Source organism: Hipposideros armiger, unplaced genomic scaffold (assembly GCF_001890085.2).
Source record: "Hipposideros armiger isolate ML-2016 unplaced genomic scaffold, ASM189008v1 scaffold_426, whole genome shotgun sequence".
In the NCBI taxonomy this organism is placed as follows: domain Eukaryota; kingdom Metazoa; phylum Chordata; class Mammalia; order Chiroptera; family Hipposideridae; genus Hipposideros; species Hipposideros armiger.
Genome location: NW_017731776.1, coordinates 867,993 through 887,462, shown reverse-complemented (window position 1 = coordinate 887,462; position 19,470 = coordinate 867,993). Strand labels below are relative to the sequence as shown.

At 57.3% G+C, this 19,470-nt stretch overlaps 2 protein-coding genes across 3 annotated transcripts in view; one reads left to right on the top strand and one right to left on the bottom strand.

Moving 5' to 3' along the window:
• Positions 1-161: 161 nt before the first annotated feature.
• On the top strand, positions 162-10,557 carry SOX10 (SRY-box transcription factor 10). Of its 2 annotated transcripts, none has more exons than XM_019664623.1 (4): positions 162-358; positions 865-1,379; positions 5,965-6,233; positions 8,642-10,557. In XM_019664623.1, the coding sequence occupies exons 2-4, from the start codon at positions 943-945 to the stop codon at positions 9,343-9,345; spliced, it is 1,410 nt and encodes a 469-aa protein (XP_019520168.1). In that variant the 5' UTR covers positions 162-358; positions 865-942; the 3' UTR covers positions 9,346-10,557. The 2 variants fall into 2 exon arrangements, with proteins under 2 accessions (XP_019520168.1, XP_019520169.1); XM_019664624.1 differs by lacking the exon at positions 162-358 and adding an exon at positions 487-524.
• Positions 10,558-14,155: 3,598 nt separating this feature from the next.
• POLR2F (RNA polymerase II, I and III subunit F) overlaps positions 14,156-19,470 on the bottom strand; it is an 11,478-nt gene continuing 6,163 nt past the window's right edge. The window contains exons 3-5 of the mRNA XM_019664625.1: positions 18,930-19,060; positions 14,810-14,881; positions 14,156-14,334 (exon numbers count right to left, since the gene is read on the bottom strand). Of these exons, the coding sequence (XP_019520170.1) occupies positions 14,244-14,334; positions 14,810-14,881; positions 18,930-19,060 (294 nt within the window). The 3' untranslated portion in view covers positions 14,156-14,243. The remainder of the gene's footprint in view (positions 14,335-14,809; positions 14,882-18,929; positions 19,061-19,470) is intronic.

Below are 19,470 nucleotides of genomic sequence, written 5' to 3'. Positions count from 1 at the left end.
TCTGCCCTTCCCTCCCTCCCCTCCCCCTCTATTCTGTCTGTCTGTCCTCCTCCTTTTCCTATCATGTTAAAAAATTGACTAATGAAAAAGAGATGNTCCCCCTCTCCCCCTCCTTCCTTCCCCAGCCCTCGGCAGCAGCTCAGTGCTCAGTCAGTCTCAGGCTGTCCGGCCAGGGTGGTTGGCGGTGAGGATTCAGGCTCCGTCCTGACGAGGCCGTGGCCTGAAGCTCAGGGGCCCCCAGCCCCTCCCTCCCAGCCCACCAGCGTCACCCTCCAGCCCCGAGCTGGACCGCACACCTTGGGACACGGTTTTCCACTTCCTAAGGACGAGCCCCAGACTGGAGGAGAGGTCCGAGGAGGTGAGTGAGTGCGCAGTCCGCCCCTCCGCTCCTCCCTTGCTGGGCCTAGGTCTGGGACCCCGCTGTGGGGTGTGGGGTGTGGGGTGGAGAGAGGCTGACATCCGCACCCACCCCTCACCCAGCTCCTCTAGACTCGTCGGGGGCAGACGGAAGGGAAGAAGGAAAGGTGAGCGAAAAGGTGGGAAATTCCAGGAGCCGGGATTAGAGCAGAATAAAGAGTCCGTTTTTCTTCCTTTCCATCAACAAACCTCCACCCAAAAGGAGGTTAAAAAAAAACCACCCAAACCCACCCACACCAAGAGACGGTTGGGGCCAGGTGGTGGGAAGACGTGGAGGCGGGAGCTAGGAGGCCGAGCAGGGTCTAGCATGTGCGCGGGCCCCCGGGGCTGCAGTGGATTTGCGGGGAACAAGGCGGGCACCACCTCGGGGCTGTGCCCGCGTCGCCTCCCGGGCCGCCGTCGGGGCTGTGCGAGCGGCCGCTCCATCCCGCCCTCCTTCCCGTCCAGGTGAGCGTGGGACTCTTCGCAAGGACCCCGGCGGCGGGCCCCGGGGAGGCGGCCGAGGCGGCAGTGGCCGGGGGCGACATGGCGGAGGAGCAGGACCTCTCCGAGGTGGAGCTGAGTCCCGTAGGCTCTGAGGAGCCCCGCTGCCTGTCCCCGGGGAGCGCGCCCTCGCTGGGGCCCGACGGCGGCGGCGGCGGCGGCGGCGGGTCGGGCCTGGGAGCCAGCCCCGGGCCCGGCGAGCTGGGCAAGGTCAAGAAGGAGCAGCAGGACGGCGAGGCGGACGATGACAAGTTCCCCGTGTGCATCCGCGAGGCCGTCAGCCAGGTGCTGAGCGGCTACGACTGGACGCTGGTGCCCATGCCCGTGCGCGTCAATGGCGCCAGCAAGAGCAAACCGCACGTCAAGCGGCCCATGAACGCCTTCATGGTGTGGGCGCAGGCGGCGCGCAGGAAGCTGGCCGACCAGTATCCTCACCTGCACAACGCCGAGCTCAGCAAGACGCTGGGCAAGCTCTGGAGGTGAGCGCCCACCCGCCTCCGGGACCTTCCGCCGGCCCTTCAGATGCGGGTGGGCTCAGGCCGGACGGGGACTCCTGGGGCCCTTCTCCAGGGGACAGTCCCCTCCTGACGGGGCTGGGAGACCAAGTGTGGGCATCGGGCCCGCCCTGCCCCCACTAGTGCCCCCTTAGGGTGGCGCTGGCTCCCCACCCGGGGCAGCGGCCGGGAAGGCGCCCCCTCGTGGTTGGAATCCTGTCGGTGGCAGGCGGTAGGGCCTGGGCTTCTGGGGGAGTCAAGGCGGGAAGGACGGAAGGATGGCGGAGGGCTCACGCCGCAGGCCTGCGCTGACCGCCTTCCTACAGGCACGCACACGCAGCGGGGCCACTGCCACCAACTCCCGTGGTGTGGGATGAGGGGGAAACGCTTGGGGAAGAACTCAAGGCCTGGCTGGAGAGGCAGGGAAACTGAGGCAGCCCGATGGAGAAGTCGGGAAAGCTCAAGGAAAGCAAGGAATTTAGACGGGAGTCTGAGTGAGGGACGGAGAACGACTGCGGGACAACTCTACAGGGTCCTGTCCTCGCCCACTGCCTTCGGTGTGCCCCCCTGACCCCACTCTCCTTCAGTCCAGGGCGGAAAAGAGCCTCCCGCTCCCACCCTGCCCCAAAGCTGCCAGGCTTGTCTCTCTCTCCCTCCTGCTCCCAGTTCGGCGCCATCTTTCTTTCCAGGGCCCCACCCAGCATTGAGTAACCTCCTACCCCTCCAGCCCAGAAGCGGGAGCTAAGAGCCCTGGCCAGGAGGAAAGCTTGGCCCCCTTCCTACCCAGGGTCCCTCAGAGTCCCACGCTCCCAGGGACCAGCCCAAACCTCTGGGGGGAAAACATCTCCCCAAGGAGGACGTTGGCGGACCCTCCCCTTGGGTCTGGGTTTCAGCCCTGCACCCTTGGGAACACGTTGAGCAGGGCAACCCCCACCCCCAGAGTCCTGGGCGGCTCACAAAGAGAACAGGGGCTCCAGGAGATGCGACCCTGCAGAGGTCACCTGATTCCCCACTAGGCTGCCCAAGAGACAGCCCTGAAAGGGAAAGGGACCGCAAAGGCCACGTAACAGCTGGTGGCAGAGCCAGGACCAGACCCCAGGTCTCCTGACTCTTCGTCCAGCGGCCTTTCCCTGCACCGCCCTTGGTGACAATGGTGGGTCACCCCTTCACTCTAAGGCGTGGTCAGGAGGTTGTGAGGGTAGGGGCAAAGAAGAGGAGAGCAGTGAGGCTCACCTTTGTCAGAGGAGCCTGCCACCCCCTTGCTGCTGCCTCCGCACAGTGGGGATTGGGTCCAGAAGGCCAAAGGCTTAGGGGGATGCGAGGAGCAGGAGGGCCCCCAAGAGACCAAGAGAGAACCACTTCCAGTCCCCTGGCCCTGTCCTTGGCCATGTGTTTGCTGAAGGCCTGGTGCCCCTTCTCCCCCTCTCAGCCCCCAGCGCTCTGCTCATCCTGGGCAGGCCCCAGGCTCAGCAGCTAACCTACCATGTGGACCCAGGGGGTCCAGCTCTGCCGAAGTCAAAGCTAGCTCCTCTGCCCAAGGTTCATTCACACCCGCGTAGGCCAGTACCCTTGGTGCCATGGGATGGAAAAGAACAAGTGAGAGACAGACCGCCAAGTGGGAGACAGACAGGCAGACAGAGCAGGCCCTGGGGACCGTGAGCAGACCACAGCACGAGTCCAATGAGAGCATCAGAGCAAGGATGAACCCCCACTTCTCCCACCACCCCATCACCAAGGATTTAAGATTGGACCCTCCACTGTCCCTTTCCCTGTTCACCCAGCCCACAACCCTGGGCTTGGGCTCCCTCAAGAGGAATCCTTCCTGGCCACCACTCAAGGTGTGCGCACAGGGGCCCAGGGTGCCCCCCAGGGGCCAACCTGGAGTGGGGCAATCAGGAAAGCAGGCACTGCTTGCTCAGGACCCAATCCCAGGGGTAGGAGGGTGGCAGGACAATGCCAAGGATCAAAGACTGTGCCAACATGTGGGCGTGCTACCTGGACCCAGGGTGGGATCCTGAGAGGCACCTGGACCCCAGCTGAGCTGGCCAGTCTCTCCATGGGCTCCTGAGGCCCCGGCCAGCTCATGACTCCCCGGCCATCAGGAAGGGGATGATTCGGTAGGCAGAGCTGGAGAACAGGGGCCCTACACCTGAAAAGAGAGACAGATGGACAGACTGTGTGGGGTGCTGGAGGTAGATCGGGGCTAGACACATCAGCGTCCAGGTCCTGGTTCCTAAGTGGCTATGTGAACTCCGACAGTCATGCTAACTTTGGCACCCGCCTGGGAGAGGACTGTTGGGTGCAGATCACATGGTACTGGCTGTGTGTGGGTTGACCTGCCTGGAGAGAATAATTAGAGCCAAGAGAGTAAAAGGAAGTCCCAGGCTAGAGCCTCTCCTGACCGCCGCACCCCCCCCCACTCCCCATCCCAGGTTCACAGGCCCCTTCCCTGCCAGGAGGAGTGGATGGAGTAGGCCAGTGCCCCACCTTGGGAGCCCCCCAGGTTGGGGGTTCCAGTTTGGTCAGGGAACCAGTCCTCTCCCCACCCCTATTCCAAATCTTGGAGACCCAGAGGACAGAGGTGAAGTGAAGGTGCAGATGAGGATTGGGTTTGCTGTTAGAGCTGTGGGTGACAGCGGTGGGTGACATGGGGGCGGAGGAGGACAGTGCTGAATGAGGGCCGGCCTGGAGTCAAGGTTAGATTTGGGATGGGCTCTCTGTGGTAGGGCAGGATGGGTTTGGGGTCAGGAGAGCCTGCACAGAGCTGAAGTCGGGGTGAGGCTGGGGTTGAGGTTGGAGGTGGGGTTCGCCTCTGCAGCCAGTGAGGGGCCGGACTGGACCGGACCAGGCCGGGGTTAGGGCTGGGGTTGGGGATGGCAGGCGGGCCTGAGGTTAGGTTTCTATCCAGGCTAACCTGGTACTGCGGGGAACCAGCAGGGGAAGTGACCGTGGGATGCAGTGTTGCATTCTTCCCTCCCTTCTGGCCTGTGCCCTCCCTCTGCACCCCCTGCCATTTTCTTGCTGATTCACACCCAATTGCCAGCTGGGCAGAGGGCACACGGAAGGTTTGGGGGGGGAGACCAAGCTCAGTGGCCCCAGCCATCCCGGGAGCCTCTGTTATGGCCGAGCCTGCTCTGCTCCCTTAATACAGTTCTACCCGCCACGCACCCACACACACCTTCAGGGCCTGCCCCACCCACTCCCCTGGGCCCAGCCTCCCAGAGAACCTGGCTGTGGGGGCATGGCTGGTGGGAAGAAGTCTGTATCCCACACCCGACTCCTGAGGCCCTGGGGTCCCCATCCCCTCACTCGGCTAGAGGGATCCTTGGAGAAAGCTGGGCCGGGGCTGGGCTCCACAGCCGGGGGGGAGGGGACAGCGGGGGAGGCTAAGCTGCAGAGGAATGCTGCTGCCGGGAAGGAGGTGCCTGGTATGACCACCCGCTCCCATCCTGGGTGGGGAGGGCTCTGCCTCCTGCTAACTGGGAGAAGAGGGCACCCACTGGGGGTGGGGGGAGCTGGAGAGAGCCGCCCTTTGGGCAGAGGGACAGAGCTGCTCCTCCAGCGTCCCTTATGTCTAGGTGTGTGTTCTTTCCACTTAGCACCCTCTGCAAGGTACCCCATCCTGCCCTCCTCACCCTGGGGCAGCCAAGCTCTGGAAACACCCCCTTCTCCACCCTCCAGTCCTGGCCTGAGGCTGGAGTCCAGTGGGCAGGGGCAGTGCCTTCAGGGCTGCCCTCCACTGGCTGGTCACGGACTGGGGAGAGGATTTGTCCACCCCCGTCCGGGTCTGGGAAGAGCGTCTGGCTTCCTGTACTCTGTCACCCATGGACAAGGAGCTATGATTCCCCAGGGGGCAGCCAAGGGCACTCACATCCCGCCCCTCTGCCCAGCACGCTGGAGTTCACAGAATCAGTTTTCCAGAGTTAAGATGGGCCCACCCAAGTCCTCCTGTCCAACACCCCTCCCCCCCCAAGCAGCATTAGAATCGCACCTGTTTCTCAGGTGCCCTCTCCTTGTCAGGCCTGGTGCAAATGCTTCACCTCCATTATCTTGACCAGTCCCACACCCGGTGAAGTAGGTTATTGTCATCCTCGTTTTGTAGGTGAAGAAACTAAGGCTCAGAGAAGTGACTTGCCCACGGTCACACAGCTAGTAAGTAGCAGAGACTGGGCTTTTCCCCCTCACCATGCTGCTTCTCCGTTTGCACACCTCGAGTCCCAGGGAGCTCACCCTCTGACGAGGCAGCCAGCTCCACTTGCGGACAGCTTTGGTGATAAGAATTTTTCCTCTCCTCGAACTGACATCTGCCCCTCCTAAGTTCTATGCCTACTTCGAACTCCACCCTCAGGGGCTACCAGGAGCAACTGGCTGACCCTTCTCATGCCCCAGCCCGAGAGTTTTGGGGGTGAGATCACAGCCCTCTGAGCCTGGGGTTCCTTGGGCCTCACACCTTCCAGCCCATAAACCAAAGAGCAAGCTTCAATGCTGGGTCCTGCTTGCAGGGCTCCCCATCCCCAGCCTCTCATCTGGCCCCTCTGCTGTCTCCCCCGACTGCCGCTCCCCCTCACAGGCTGCTGAATGAGAGTGACAAGCGCCCCTTCATTGAGGAGGCCGAGCGGCTGCGGATGCAGCACAAGAAGGACCACCCAGACTACAAGTACCAGCCTCGGAGACGGAAGAACGGGAAAGCAGCGCAGGGGGAGTCGGAGTGCCCCGGCGGGGAGGCCGAGCAGGGCGGGGCTGCCGCCATCCAGGCCCACTACAAGAGCGCCCACCTGGACCACCGGCACCCCGGAGAGGGCTCCCCGATGTCAGACGGGAACCCTGAGCATCCGTCAGGTGAATGCTGGGCTGGGAGCTGGAGTGGGCTGTGATGGCTTGCGATGGGTGCGGAAGCCTGGGCCCTGGGAAGGGCTTGCCAGGCTGCGCAGTCACCCCAGCTGGGGTGCAGGGGCTCAGAGGGAGCTCAGTGGGGACTCAGGCGCCAGGGGAGGCAGTTGGGCAAGATGGCATGGCTGATGGAAGGGGGCCCTGCTGCTGAGTGAACAGGCCCGTTAAGGAGGCCATGGGTGAACGACCACAAGGTCAGGCGGGACAGGATGGCTCCGAGAAATGGGACACCGGGTGGGGAAGAGGTCATTGCCGTTTTCCCACCTCCAGTCTGACGGGGGAGACACGGCATGTGACGTCGAGCACATGCCATGCAAGGGCCAGACGTAGGGCATCTTGTTTCATTCTCATTAGTGATAACAGCAGCTAACACGAATTGAGCACCTATTGTGTGCCAGGCACTGTGCTAACTGCTGTATGTGTATTAACTCACTCGATCATTCTGAACTGGGATAAGGCAGCCACTCTGCCTGGGCTCAGATCTCAGCTGTGACGCTCACTACTCTCATTTGAAGGGTGACTTGCCACACAGCTGAGGTCTGAGCCCAGGCACTTTGGCTCCGAGACCTCTGAGGGCAACACCGCTGCCTCGCATGTGTTCATAACATAGAGAATGCCGTGCGTGGCTCAGGCTCATGGGAAGACATGTCCCAAGTCTTCCTCTGTGCCTGGCCCGGGAGCAGGCAGACACTCAGAAGCCCACGGTCTACAGCAGGGGTCGGCAAACTTTTGAGATGGGAGAGCCAATCCGGTCCCTCACAACAATTTAAAAATTATTTGAGAGCCATAAATACATTTTTACAAATAAGGAAAATTTAAAGTAATATTATAACAAGTAATAGTATTAATCATATCTATTAAAATAAGAAAAATTCACACAAAAAATTGCTCCCATGTACATACCCAAAGAGCCGCATGTGGCTCACAAGCTGCAGTTTGCCAGCCCCTGGCGTCGAGGGAGGAGCAGGGATGAACACACGTGAATTAAGACAGGAAGAAGCAAGTGCACACAAAGCCCACCCAAGACCCAGAGGGGACATGACCCCAGGGAGGAGTCACCCACCACCCATCCAGTCAGATCTCCAAAAATATCCAGCCACCTGCCAGACTCTGGTCAAGGAAGGCTTCTGGAAGGAGGCTGTGTCTGAGCTGCTTGGGATTGTCTCTGTTTTACTGATAAGGAAACTGGTTAAGAGAAGATAGGGGTCTGCCCAGGGTCACACAGGATGGAAACCCAAAGTCCAGAGCACTTGGCCAGTGCAGGACGTGGCATTGCCTCTGGTCTGACGGAGAAGGCAGAGGCATGACCCTGGACCATGTACAGAACCACCACCTCAGAACATAACTGTGAGCGTGGGTTTTTCCTCAGCCTTCACAGACCAGCTCAGCTACCTCTCCTCAGTGAGACCTTGGCCAAGTCCCCAGGGCAGGGTGAGTGGCTTTCTCTGCTGGACTCTGGAACCCTGTGCAGGCCCCGTCATCACAGCACTTTTGAAGCTGCACTCTAGCCACGTGTGGGTCTCAGGATCTCCCTAATTCTGTGAGCTTGTGAAGACAGCGACCCATTTCATTTACACTTGTATCCCCTGTGCCTGGCACAGTGCCCCCTAAGTGTTTGCTGAATGAATATGTGTGTGAGAAAATGGAAGAAGGAACAGGGGTGGAGCAGGTTGTTACCTCAGTGCTCTCCTGAACGAGCAGGGAAAAGCAGCTGGAGGAACAGTGGACAGCGTGGTGTGTGATGGGCACTGACAGCATGGCCAGCGGGGCTGGCTTAGAGGGACGGTCTCCTGGAGTAAGGGGCCTTGGGAGGAGGGAAAGGGTCAGAGGGGACACATCTCTGTTCAGGGGCCACGGCAGGAGGAGGCACAGGCAAGCCAGCAAAAGTGAAAGAGAGTGAAGAGTGAGGAGGCGGGTGAGGTCAGCAGGGAGAGCGGCCAGCAGAGGCCAAGCGTGCGCGGAGGGGAGCAGGTGAGCGGGATGGGCAGCCAGGCCCCACTGGGTTCAGCAGCTAAGGAGCAGTGGGAACTGCGAGAGAAGACTTTCCAACGGGAAAGGTCTTTCAAAAGGAAGCGGGCCTCTCCAGGAGGGGTGGTGACCAAGGAAGTCCTGCTCTGGGTGGGCGGCAGAACCCTTCCCTAAGATTGGGGAATTTCATGAACAACTGCAGACCAACCCAAGACCGTTATATAAATAGAAGCCAACCCAGGCTGCCCAAACACGTAAAACGTACGAGGTCACGCCGGGATCCGCCCTCAGCCTCCTGGAGGTGAACCGCTTGTCTGACGGTGAACCATCAGAATCCATAAGCCTCTGACCTCATTTCCTGCTTCTCTCTCTGTCTCCCTTCCGCCCAGGCCAGAGCCATGGCCCACCCACCCCTCCGACCACCCCAAAGACAGAGCTGCAGTCGGGCAAGGCAGACCCCAAGCGGGATGGGCGCTCCCTGGGGGAGGGCGGGAAGCCTCACATCGACTTCGGCAACGTGGACATCGGTGAGATCAGTCACGAGGTAATGTCCAACATGGAGACCTTTGATGTGGCTGAGTTGGACCAGTACCTGCCGCCCAATGGGCACCCGGGCCACGTGGGCAGCTACTCGGCAGCTGGCTATGGGCTGGGCAGCGCCCTGGCTGTGGCCAGTGGACACTCCGCCTGGATCTCCAAGCCGCCAGGCGTGGCTCTGCCCACGGTCTCACCACCTGGTGTGGATGCCAAAGCCCAGGTGAAGACAGAGACCGCGGGGCCCCAGGGGCCCCCACACTACAGCGACCAGCCATCCACCTCGCAGATCGCCTACACCTCCCTCAGTCTGCCCCACTATGGCTCTGCCTTCCCCTCCATCTCCCGCCCCCAGTTTGACTACTCTGACCATCAGCCCTCAGGACCCTATTACGGCCATTCGGGCCAGGCCTCTGGCCTCTACTCGGCCTTCTCCTACATGGGGCCCTCACAGCGGCCCCTCTACACGGCCATCTCTGACCCCAGCCCCTCAGGGCCCCAGTCCCACAGCCCCACACACTGGGAGCAGCCAGTATACACGACGCTGTCCCGGCCTTAAAAGGGGGCCCTGTCAACCACCAGCCCTGCCCAGCCCCTCTGGGTAGCACGTCCCTCCCCCAGCCCTTGCGTCCTGTTCCTTGCCCATCGCAGGCCTGGTGGTGGCTGGGGAGGAGGCTGCAGAGGCTGACAGCTGAGGGAAGGCTTTCTGTCTGGCTCACTGCCTTTGATGACCCCACCCTGTCCTATCCAGGCTCTGGCCCAGGCAAAGCCCTCGGCTACTAGGCTGGGCAGAGGAGGAGGGTGATTGTTGCCCCTAGACTGAACGGTGAGGGGCGGCACCTTCCCCCGAGGATGACCCTCGATCCCAGGACCCGAGAAGGACTCACTCACCCTCCTGTGGGAAGGGGAAGCACCCAGGGTCGGATGGGAATCGGAGGCCTTGCCACTCCTGTGCCTGTGTTTCCTCTCATGGAAAATGAGGGGTCTGACATAGCCCATGCCACCTGTGCCACCTGCCTAAGATCAAGGCCAACCAGAGACCTGCATCATTGCCTGGAATGGGCTACGTCTGCCCCTTGGGGGCTGAGGACAGCTTTGAACAGCCTGGGAGGGTGTGGGGGTGGGGTAGGGGCTCAGAGGGAGGTCTCCTCATCCCTGCCCCCCCATGCCCCCTCCCCTCCTGAACACAGGAAGGACTTGGCACAGAGGCCCCAGATCCAATTCTGTGCCAGTAACCTCAGTCTTTGTCTCGTGGAGAAAGAGGGCCCCTGGTCCTCCACTGTGACCTCCCAGACCTTGAGGCACACCCCCAGAGGTGAGGAAAGGATTCGGAGACAATTCAGAGCCTTCCTCCCGGCTCCCCGCCAAGCCCGTCTTCCCTCACCAGGCTCTGTGGCCCCTGCTCTGGCAGCCCCAACTCCTTGGGCTTCCCAGAGAGCTACCGTTTCTCAGGCCCAAACCCTCTGCTCCCAGAGGAGACGCAGGGCCCAGCACCCAGGGTGCTGGCAGCAGGCTGAAGACACTGAACTCCTCATGTGTACATTCTGCCCCGGCCTTTTGCCCTACGCCTCCCAATGGTATCTGAATAAAGTATGTAGCTCTGTCTGCCCCTATTTTCCTGTTCTGCAGCCCCCACAATCCACATGTAACTCATTACTGCCCCCTCTTATTTATCTCGTAGCTCCCTCTCCCCTCTTCCCCTCCTAGGTTCTCCAGCCCCTATTAACTCTGCATTAAGCATTCCACATAATAAAATTAAAGGTTCCAGTTACCTGCTTGGTGGGCCTGACCTGGCCTGTCTCTTGGTCTCTTATCCCTGTACCTGTGCTTCCTCAAACACCTTCTGGAAATAGCTAGGGGTGGAATGCAGAGGATAGATCACCCCAAGTTCTACCCTCTCCCCTAGGAAGGTGGGGGCAATGCAGTGGGTTAGGACAACTGGCATCGAAATGGAGTCAGTCTGTGCTCAGGGGCTGAGGCCTGGGATGGGAGCTCTCCCCCCAGTCCAGCTGTGTCCACACTGCAGGTGGGCTACTCACTGGCTCAAGCTGGAACTGTCAGAGCGCCTCCAAGCAGCCCCTTTGCTTGCCCAGCAGAGAGGAGGGGGCTTGCAAAGATTTCAAGGGACAGATATTTGAAAGAGAGGCAGGTCAGGCCTGACTTCTTGCTGTCTGCAGCCAGCAAGCCTGGTCCTTTAGAATGTGTGGCTGGGCCTTCTCTCTGTGCACCCCTCCACTTGCCACACACAGGCGCGCGCGCGCACACAGGTCTACTCCAGTATCTAGCCCATCTTCACAGCCGCTGCCCGTGTCTAAGCATAAACCCAGGAGGGCAGACATGCCAACGAACCCTTCAGTACTTCCGAAGAGCTCTTTCCTCAGCAGAATTCCAAGCTGTGATTGGGGACCAGGAGCCATTCCACCTTGGGGACAGGGGAACTCTCTTCACCACCGTGCTCCACTGATGGACGGCTCCAATGGTTGGGAGTCTTCCTTATCCCCAGCTAATAATAACAGTAACAGGTGCCATGTACTACTGACTGCCCCCTGGCCAGGTGCTTTGTCATTCCGGACTATGAGGGGTGGGTCTGATCAGTACCCCCATTTTCCAGATGGGGAAACTGAAGCTTTGAGAGGTGCATGCTAAGGAGTGCTGGTGCCAGAATTTGAGGGCAGCACTGACTCCACCTCTGCACCATTCGCCACCTTCCACCTGCCCGCTGCCTGCGGGCCCTCCTTTCACTTTTAATCTGAAGTGACGCTTCTTTCACTGCTCCAGCCCAGCTCCCTCATCCACCTCTCACCTCCTGGTCAAGACCTGGGGTGGGGTGGGGAGTGCCAAGCTCGAGCCCAATCCTCCAGGGTGGCCAAACTCCCATCTGGAAGCTGCGTCATGGAAGCTCTTCGGATAACCTCACCCCAACTGCTGGCTCCCATGAAGCTTAGTGGTAGCTGCAAATCCTGCTCTTACAGACGGTATCTGCTGCCAAGTCAGATCACCCCAACCGGACATACGATGTTTCCTGCTGTTTGGTTTTGTTGTAGATAAATGCACGATTTTATACTCATCTTTAACAGATCTCATCTTGTTGGATTTGACCATTTCCCACCTATATTAAACCTTTTGGAATCTTGACTACTACTTATCAGCTCTCCTCCGAGCTTTATGTATCTGCAACCTTGTCACCATTCAAGTCACCAATGGAAAGGCTGAAATGAAGAGGAGCAGGCCCTGTGTACACCACTAACTCCCTCTCCATCATCAGTTCTGTTATCTACACTCTTAGGGAGAGACCATCCAATCAATTCTGCATCTATCTAATTACATCACCACGAAGCACACATTTCTCTATCGTAGCCACACAGACTGCCCGATGCCTTGCTAAAATCAACATTTGTTTTATCTTTCGACCTACCAGACCAGTCCCCACTAAAAAAACGAATTTTGGTTCATGTGGCGATATTCTTAGAAACAAACCTTATGCTAGTTCCTGGGTCTCTTCTTTATTGTTTTCAAATATGCAATAACCTTTTCTCTAATTGTTAGGTATCAGTCAGTAGTAACCTCATGTGCTCGTAGTTTTTACAGCCCACCCTGTGGCCTCTGTTGAAAAACAGGACATTAGTCCATTTCCAGTCTGTTCACTGCTCCTGCTCTCGAGGGGACTGTGGACATGGAGCCACGGGGCAGGGGGAAGGGCTACATCAAGATGAAACCACCACTCCAGGTCCCTGCATCTCATGAGATCTACTGGGAAGTCACTGGAGATATGGGAAGAGGACAAATAGCCCTGGAGAAGTTGGAAGACCTGCCTTGTGCTCATCCCTTAGACCCAAGTTCCGGATGTGCTGGGGCCTCAGTCAGGTAGTGGCTCCACGTGTAGAGAGAAGGGGCCAGGTGTTTCTGGAGAGGACTGAGGAGACTATGCCCAGGCCTGGCCAGGTGAGTAGCAAGGGACGGACTCCCTGATAAAGGACCAAAACACCCCTTTCTCCATCTCCCCTACACCCTATCCCCTAAGGGTTAACCCCCTACTCCCTCTCCCAGCCTCTTCTCTCCTCCCCACCCAAACCCCATCTCCCTTTAATCACATCTGATACTGAGTGGCCCAGCAGGAACAAAGAAACCATTTAGAGAAACGGGCCCGAGAAAGTGACCCCCGCACTCTGGGGCGGCCGCCTGGATGCCAGCACAAAGGCGGCATTTCAGAGCTGAAATTTCAGCACCCAACTTGATTAAAGGATTCCACGGGCTTGGAGGAGGGTGGAAGGGGGTGCAAAGTCCACTGCTCCCTGAATTAACCCTTCTCCAGGGCAGTCAACTCCCCTCCCGCCCCTGGGACTGCTCACCACTCCCACTTTGTCCAGGGTGCACCCACCCCTGGGGACCATGCCTCTTGCAGAGGTCAGGCTGGCCCAGCTCCTCATCTTCCTGGAAGGGGAGCTAGCAGCAGAATGGAGGTCAAGGCTGGAATACTCAGGGCGCCAGTTCTCCCTTCTATCTCTGTTGGTGTCACTACATAACCTATCCCTGCCCCCGCCCCCTCCCCCCCCAGCCCCAGGAAGGAGGAACCAACGTGATTGGTCTTACCACAGGTTGGGTAAGCAGAGTGAAGAGAACAGGACCCATTAGAACTTGGGCAGAGGATGATGAGTTCCAGTCCTGATTTAATGCCACGCCTTGAACCCAGGAGCCCTACTTCTCCACCCACCGTCATCCCAGCACCCATCCCAGTCAAGGCCTCAGAGGATCAAGGGAATAAGACATCTCCCAGAGGCAGAAAGGAGAGGGTATGGGTGGGGCAGAGGTGGGCCACGGAGGACAGTGTGTGGGCAGTGGGGACTGAGGGGGCCGGGGGTGGGCAGGTGCTGGGTCCTTGCTCCAGCTGCTGACTTGCCCAGCAGTACTGTGCTTGGGGTAGGGGGGGGATCGTGCATCCCCAAGCTTCCTGCTGGGGCACTGCTCCTGAAAGGGGATCCGAGCCCATGATAAGAGGCTCGAGGCAGGTCCTTAGGAAACAATGGGTGGCTTGATGAGACCTGCTCTGTGATACTCCTGAGAAGGGAGAAGCCCCTGCAGCCAGTCCCCACTGGAAAGGAAATTGGGGGTTTCCGTGGCAACCAGCTCCCTGGGCACAAAGGCTCGTCTGTCTGCTGGGAAGGCAGCTGAGATGTCTCCCTGCAGCAGCCTTTGCTCTGGTGAAGGGGAGATGGAGGGAGGGATGCGGGGTATCCACAGGGGATGAGGGCCCCTGGTGCTTCTTAAAGAGCTGACAGTCACAAGGCCAGTGCGATGGGTGCCGCCTCGGGCCGCAGGGCGGTAACAGGGAAGAAGTGGGTGGGCACAGCAGGTAGCTGGAGGCCGAGGGGTAGAAAGGCTGAATAGTTTATTATTTACATGTATAAAGAACATGAGAACAGAAGTGGGGCTGAGGCACCGTCAGGAAGTGGTTCCAGCTCAGTCGGTGATGATGAGCTCATCTACCCCCCAATCTTCATAGCTCCCGTCGGGCAGGTAGCGCCGGATGATGATGGGGATCTTTCGGGCCCTGTGGCAGGGAAGAAGTCACAAGTACGTGAGGGCTGGGGACCCCAGCTCCACAGCAGGGGGGACAGACTGTGTGCAGGAGTCTTAGGAGCATCCTCTTGGGACCATGAATGTACTTTGTAGGAAAGGAATTACAATAACCCCTGAGTGTGGGACTGTGGGTCTGGAAGGGCTCTGCCATCCCCAGGCGGAGGGGCGGAGGGGAAGAGTGGGGGGCTGACTGGCAAGGCCAAGTGCAGCAGGAACAAGGGATTCTAACAGCCAGGAGAGGTCATGTCTCATCAGTGCCCTGCCCTTTTCCTGCCCCTCCACCCCCACCCTCCTCCTTCCTGGGGGGCTGCCGCCTGAATGAGCTAAGGATCCACAGAAACAAGCACCACACTTCCCCAGCAAGAAGTGGGGGTCAGGGTGTGCAGAGAACCCACAGGAGGCCTCCCCGGACTCGGGGGCAGTGAACCGTGATCTGGGCGACTTACTTGAGCTCTTTCATGGCGATGAGCAAGGGATCTGTCTCCCCCTCCAGCTCGACCATCACAGGGGCACACATCCTGTGGGTACAGGGACAGGTGTTGGGGAGCTCGCTTCACAAACAGGGCTGGATCGGCACCCCAGTCCTCGCCTAGGCAGACAGGCGTTATGGATGGGCAGTGGTTCAGAGGCACTGACTGGCTGTGAGGATACACGAGTGGGAGCCAGGAGGCCGGATTTCAACTTTGCCTCCAGAGGTACTGAACTGCTCTCCAAATCTCAGCATCATTTGAAAATGAAGACAAAAAGCCCTGCCTTGCCTACATGATGATACTAAAACACTACTGGCTAACAAGCCAAGACTCGCTAAGTGCCATACGCGACTCTCACCTCTTTACATAGATTATTTCACATGAAGTGAGTACTATTATTACTTCTGTTTTACTGATGAGGAACTGAGGCACAGAGAGGTCAGTAACGTGCCCAAGGTCACACAGCCAGTAAGTGGCAGAGCCAAGATTTGAACCCTGCGTGTTCCTGCCCACTGTGCTCACTCATTTATAAGCTGAAGATCCATAAACTTTAGAAAGCTATTATGAACGGGACAAGTGTAAGCTTTCATCACAAGGCCATAGGACATTCACCATGCCAGCTCCCCTGCCAGGGACCGTCCCCAGGGCCTACAGCAGGTTCCTGAACCTAGTGGCCACACCAGAGTATTCCAGCACAAAGAAAGGGCATGTGCAAAGGCTGGCCTTCTGACTGCCCTAATCCAACGCCCCCAGGCCCTGCCTCAGGACCAGGCGCCCGTTTTCCTTCTTGGCAACCCCCCTCAGAAGTCCTGCTCTTCCAGCCTCCATGCGGGGCCGGTGTCAGGCACTCACCTGCTAACTTTCTGTCCACGATCAGTCTGGCCCCTGCTCACCTTTCTAGCACCCTCTCACGTTACCTGCCTATATTTATCCGGCGTTCCCGCCACACCAAACTCCTACGGCTCCCTGGGTAGACACTGCTGTTTCCTTTTTGCGTCCTCTCAGGAGCACTTCCTCTCCCCACCAGCCTGGGAGAGGCTCGAATGTCTCCACTCTGGAGATCATTAGCTGGATCCTCAGGGCCCTGACTCGTTTGCATACGCTTCTCCTGGCACCAGCCTCACTGCCCTGGAACTACTTGTTCGATGTTTTCCACATTAGACCATGAATGAGCACCTGGTGGCCCAGGACCACATGCTCCATCGCAATGCCTGACCCACAGCACAGGCTCTGAACACAAATGGGTGGGGTGCTAGTTCTGGGCCCACCTCCTCTAGGAAGCCACCTTTGATGATTCCAGCTCAAGTTTACACTAATGAATCCCAAAACTGATAATCATCAGAATTACTAGGAGACCTTACTGAAAATTCAAGTTCTCAGGTCCTCTGAATAGAATTTCTAGTGAAGGAGCCTGAGAACCTTCATTTACAAAGCTCCCGGGGTGACTGTGGTAATCAGCCAGTCTGAGAGGCACCAGTTAACACCAAATAATTTACTAATTTTATTACTATTTTGATGTGTTACTCCCAAAAGCCTGAACATGTCCCAACGGCAGAGACCAAGAATTTAACCTTCCCTATATCTTCTCTCAAATAATTCAATTTCCCCAAAATTGAAAGCTTTAAAGAATATGGTAAAATGCTTTTCCTGATCTGCATATGCCTTCTTTCCTTCAAGATATGAATAATTCAAGGGCATTCATTCATCTACCCCTACTATGTGCACACGATCTGCAAAGTGTGAGGGTGTGCCCTTAGGTATTTGTCGGCACCAAGGCATCCACAAATGAACCCAGCAACGATCCTGAGGAAGTGGCTATGGTCCACACCAGCCACCAGGTGGTGCTAAGGAGCTGGAGTGAGATGTCATCCAAAAACTATCCACGAAACGTTGTGTTCATCTAAGTGCAGGGCTGCGTGCCTAGCGCTAAGGATGAGAGCTACGGCCCTGGCTCCCCACGGCCTCCTAGCAGGAAGGGACCCGCCTGCAGTGTCCTAGCCTTTATTCGGAAGGAGCACTACGGACCCAACCACGTGGGACCGTGCCTTGCTCCCAAAGAAAGCAGGACGCTGGGACTTGGTAGTGGTCTTGAATGTCTGCCTCCAAACTTTTAAGTGCTCCACACTGCCCACCAAATGCATGCCAATCCTCTGAACTTGTCACTCAAGGCACCAGTGACATCTTTTCCAGTCTTGTGCCCCAAGCTACTTGCCATTCCCGCACAACAAGCCACACACACTTACCTGCCTCCACCTGGACCTTTCCTTGCTCTGTCTCTGGCCCTGGGACATCCTCAAAACCACCTCCCTTTCCCTGTCCCCACTTGAATTCTAACCTCCTCGGGAGGCTTCTCCAGTCACCCCAGCAATGACTCTCTTCTCCCCTTTTTTGCATCTCTTGTAAAGCACCACTCCCATCTGCCTTGGGTTCTGGGTATTTGTGAAGGGATCTGTCTCCCCAACCAGGCAGTAAACACCGGGAGGACTGGGGGATTGTGTCTTTAATCATTTTCGCCTCCCCAACAGGTGCAAGCACAGTATCTTATTCAATGTTGAAAGACTTGAACTTACATACAATCTGTCTACTTGTTTGAAAAATACTTGATGAATTATTCTTTCTGCCGGGTCATTTTTAGCCGAGATGAGCACTAGAGCACCAACAGAATGCTTTGCAACAAGATTGGAACGTCTTCTGTCTGCACTGCCCATTACAGGCCACAGGTGGCCACTGAGTACATGAAATGTGGCTAATGAGACCAAACAACTGAGCTTTTCATTCTGTTTAACTTTACTTAATTTAAATTTAAATGGCCACATGTAGCTAGTGGCTACCATAATTGATGGCACAGGCTTGGAGGATCCTGATCCCAGGGATACCAAAATTATCCTACTGAGTGCAGCCCTCATTTCTCCCAGGCCCGCAAGGAGTGCAAGCAGGCTGGCAAGAGGTCTACTGCTGAACGGATGAGGAACAATGTTGTCCACCCGGAAAACCGTTTGTCAGGGTGGACACGGTGGTCATCTCACACCACAGGACTGGAGATCAAGTCCAATGCTGACTGAAAACTAGGGAGGGGGATGCACAGGTTTAGCCTCACTGCTCCTCCAGCACACAGAACTCCAGCTCTGGCCCCAGCTTTCTTCTCGCCTATATTCCACTATTCCCTGCTTGAAGCACCTCCACTGCCACAGAGCCAGCATTCCCCACACCAGCTTGTAAGAAGTCTGTGTAGGGCGCCTTTCCTTGGCCTCGTGTTTCCCTGGGAAGACCTTCTAAGAGAGCAACAGTACCACACTTGCCCTCTCTCTGTCCCCCACTTACTCTTCCTCAGGAGGGGAGAGTAACGTATCTGACAGGGAGAAAAAGCAGGCACCTGTGGCTCAGCCTCATCGAGAGTCCCTGCTTTCTCAAAGCCACCTGCCTGCAGAGAGCACTTTCAAGACCCACCACCTCAGTAGGCAGGCTTGCTCCTGCACACAGCCTGTGGAGGCCTGAACATGCAGTCGCCGTACATTCTGGTCTCTGCCTATCTCCTGGCTATCTCCCAAATCTCGTTCTTCTTCAACTGGTTCTAAACCTGGGAAAGGAAAGGTTGCTAATTTCAAGTCCCCAGAACCCCACCATTGTTCTGTGTTTTCACATCTCTGGCGTGGCTTCTGCATGGAGGGCTCTCCCACTCCTCTGGGCTGGCCGTAGTCCACCTTGAGTCAAGGACCACCTTCAGCCCAGCGGGTACTGCCGCAGCACCCCAACTAACTGGACCACAATGGTCTAGGACTTCCTGAATCCACACTTTTTTGGCTTCACTAACCTGACAGGCAATCATCGAGTTCTATATTTTTATTGTTATTCTTCTACTGTACTGTTATTTGACTTCTCAGATGTTCAGGACCTATTTCTCCTGTTGGATCAGACTCCTTGAGGGCAGGGGTCTAGCACAGTGCCTGGCACACAGGGACAGCACCCCCCGCACCCCCTTGTTTAGCATGTGAAAGCAGGGAGTCTGTTTTCAGGTGCCAGGCTGGGCCACATCAACAGTTTGGAGGCTCACTGTAGCCTGACTGATGGAAAAGACAGTGAAGGGACACACACTCACGCGATCTGGAGGGCTCGGGTACCCAGCACGCGGGCTCGTTCATACTTGGTCATATATGGTGTAGTGATGCGTTTCTGGTTGGCCTGCGGTCGCTCTCCAGAGGGAAGGATCTCCACATTCTCCTGGCCCTCCTGGACACCAAGGCAGAAAGAGGGAAACTCTCAGCGTTACTGAGGGGGAAGGGGAGGGTGACAATGACAATAATTATAACCACTACTACCGCTGATTACATGCCAGCGACCTTGCAACTGCCTTACTGACACCTCACTTAATCCTTTCAATAACCTTATGAATAGGGATGACCGTGCCATTTTAGGGGCTTGGAGAGTTACCTAACTTTGCCAAAGTCTCAGACCTAGTAAAAGAGAGGAATCCTGATCAGGATTACAAAGCCAGCTGCCTCGTCCAGAAGAAAGACGCAGAGGGCCTGGAGACGAGGCGGGCCCAGAACGCTGACTCCATACAAAGAAGTCCTTGAGCACTGACAAATCACCCCAAGCAGGAAATGAGAAACAAGTACCCCATCTTTTTTTTTTTTTTT

Coding starts and splice junctions, on each gene's coding strand:
- SOX10 (XM_019664623.1), top strand. CDS start 943: ATGGCGGAGGAGCAGGACCTCTCCGAGGTGGAGCTGAGTCCCGTAGGC. Junction 1,380..5,964: donor ACGCTGGGCAAGCTCTGGAG/GTGAGCGCCCAC, acceptor TCCCCCTCACAG/GCTGCTGAATGAGAGTGACA. Junction 6,234..8,641: donor GAACCCTGAGCATCCGTCAG/GTGAATGCTGGG, acceptor CCTTCCGCCCAG/GCCAGAGCCATGGCCCACCC.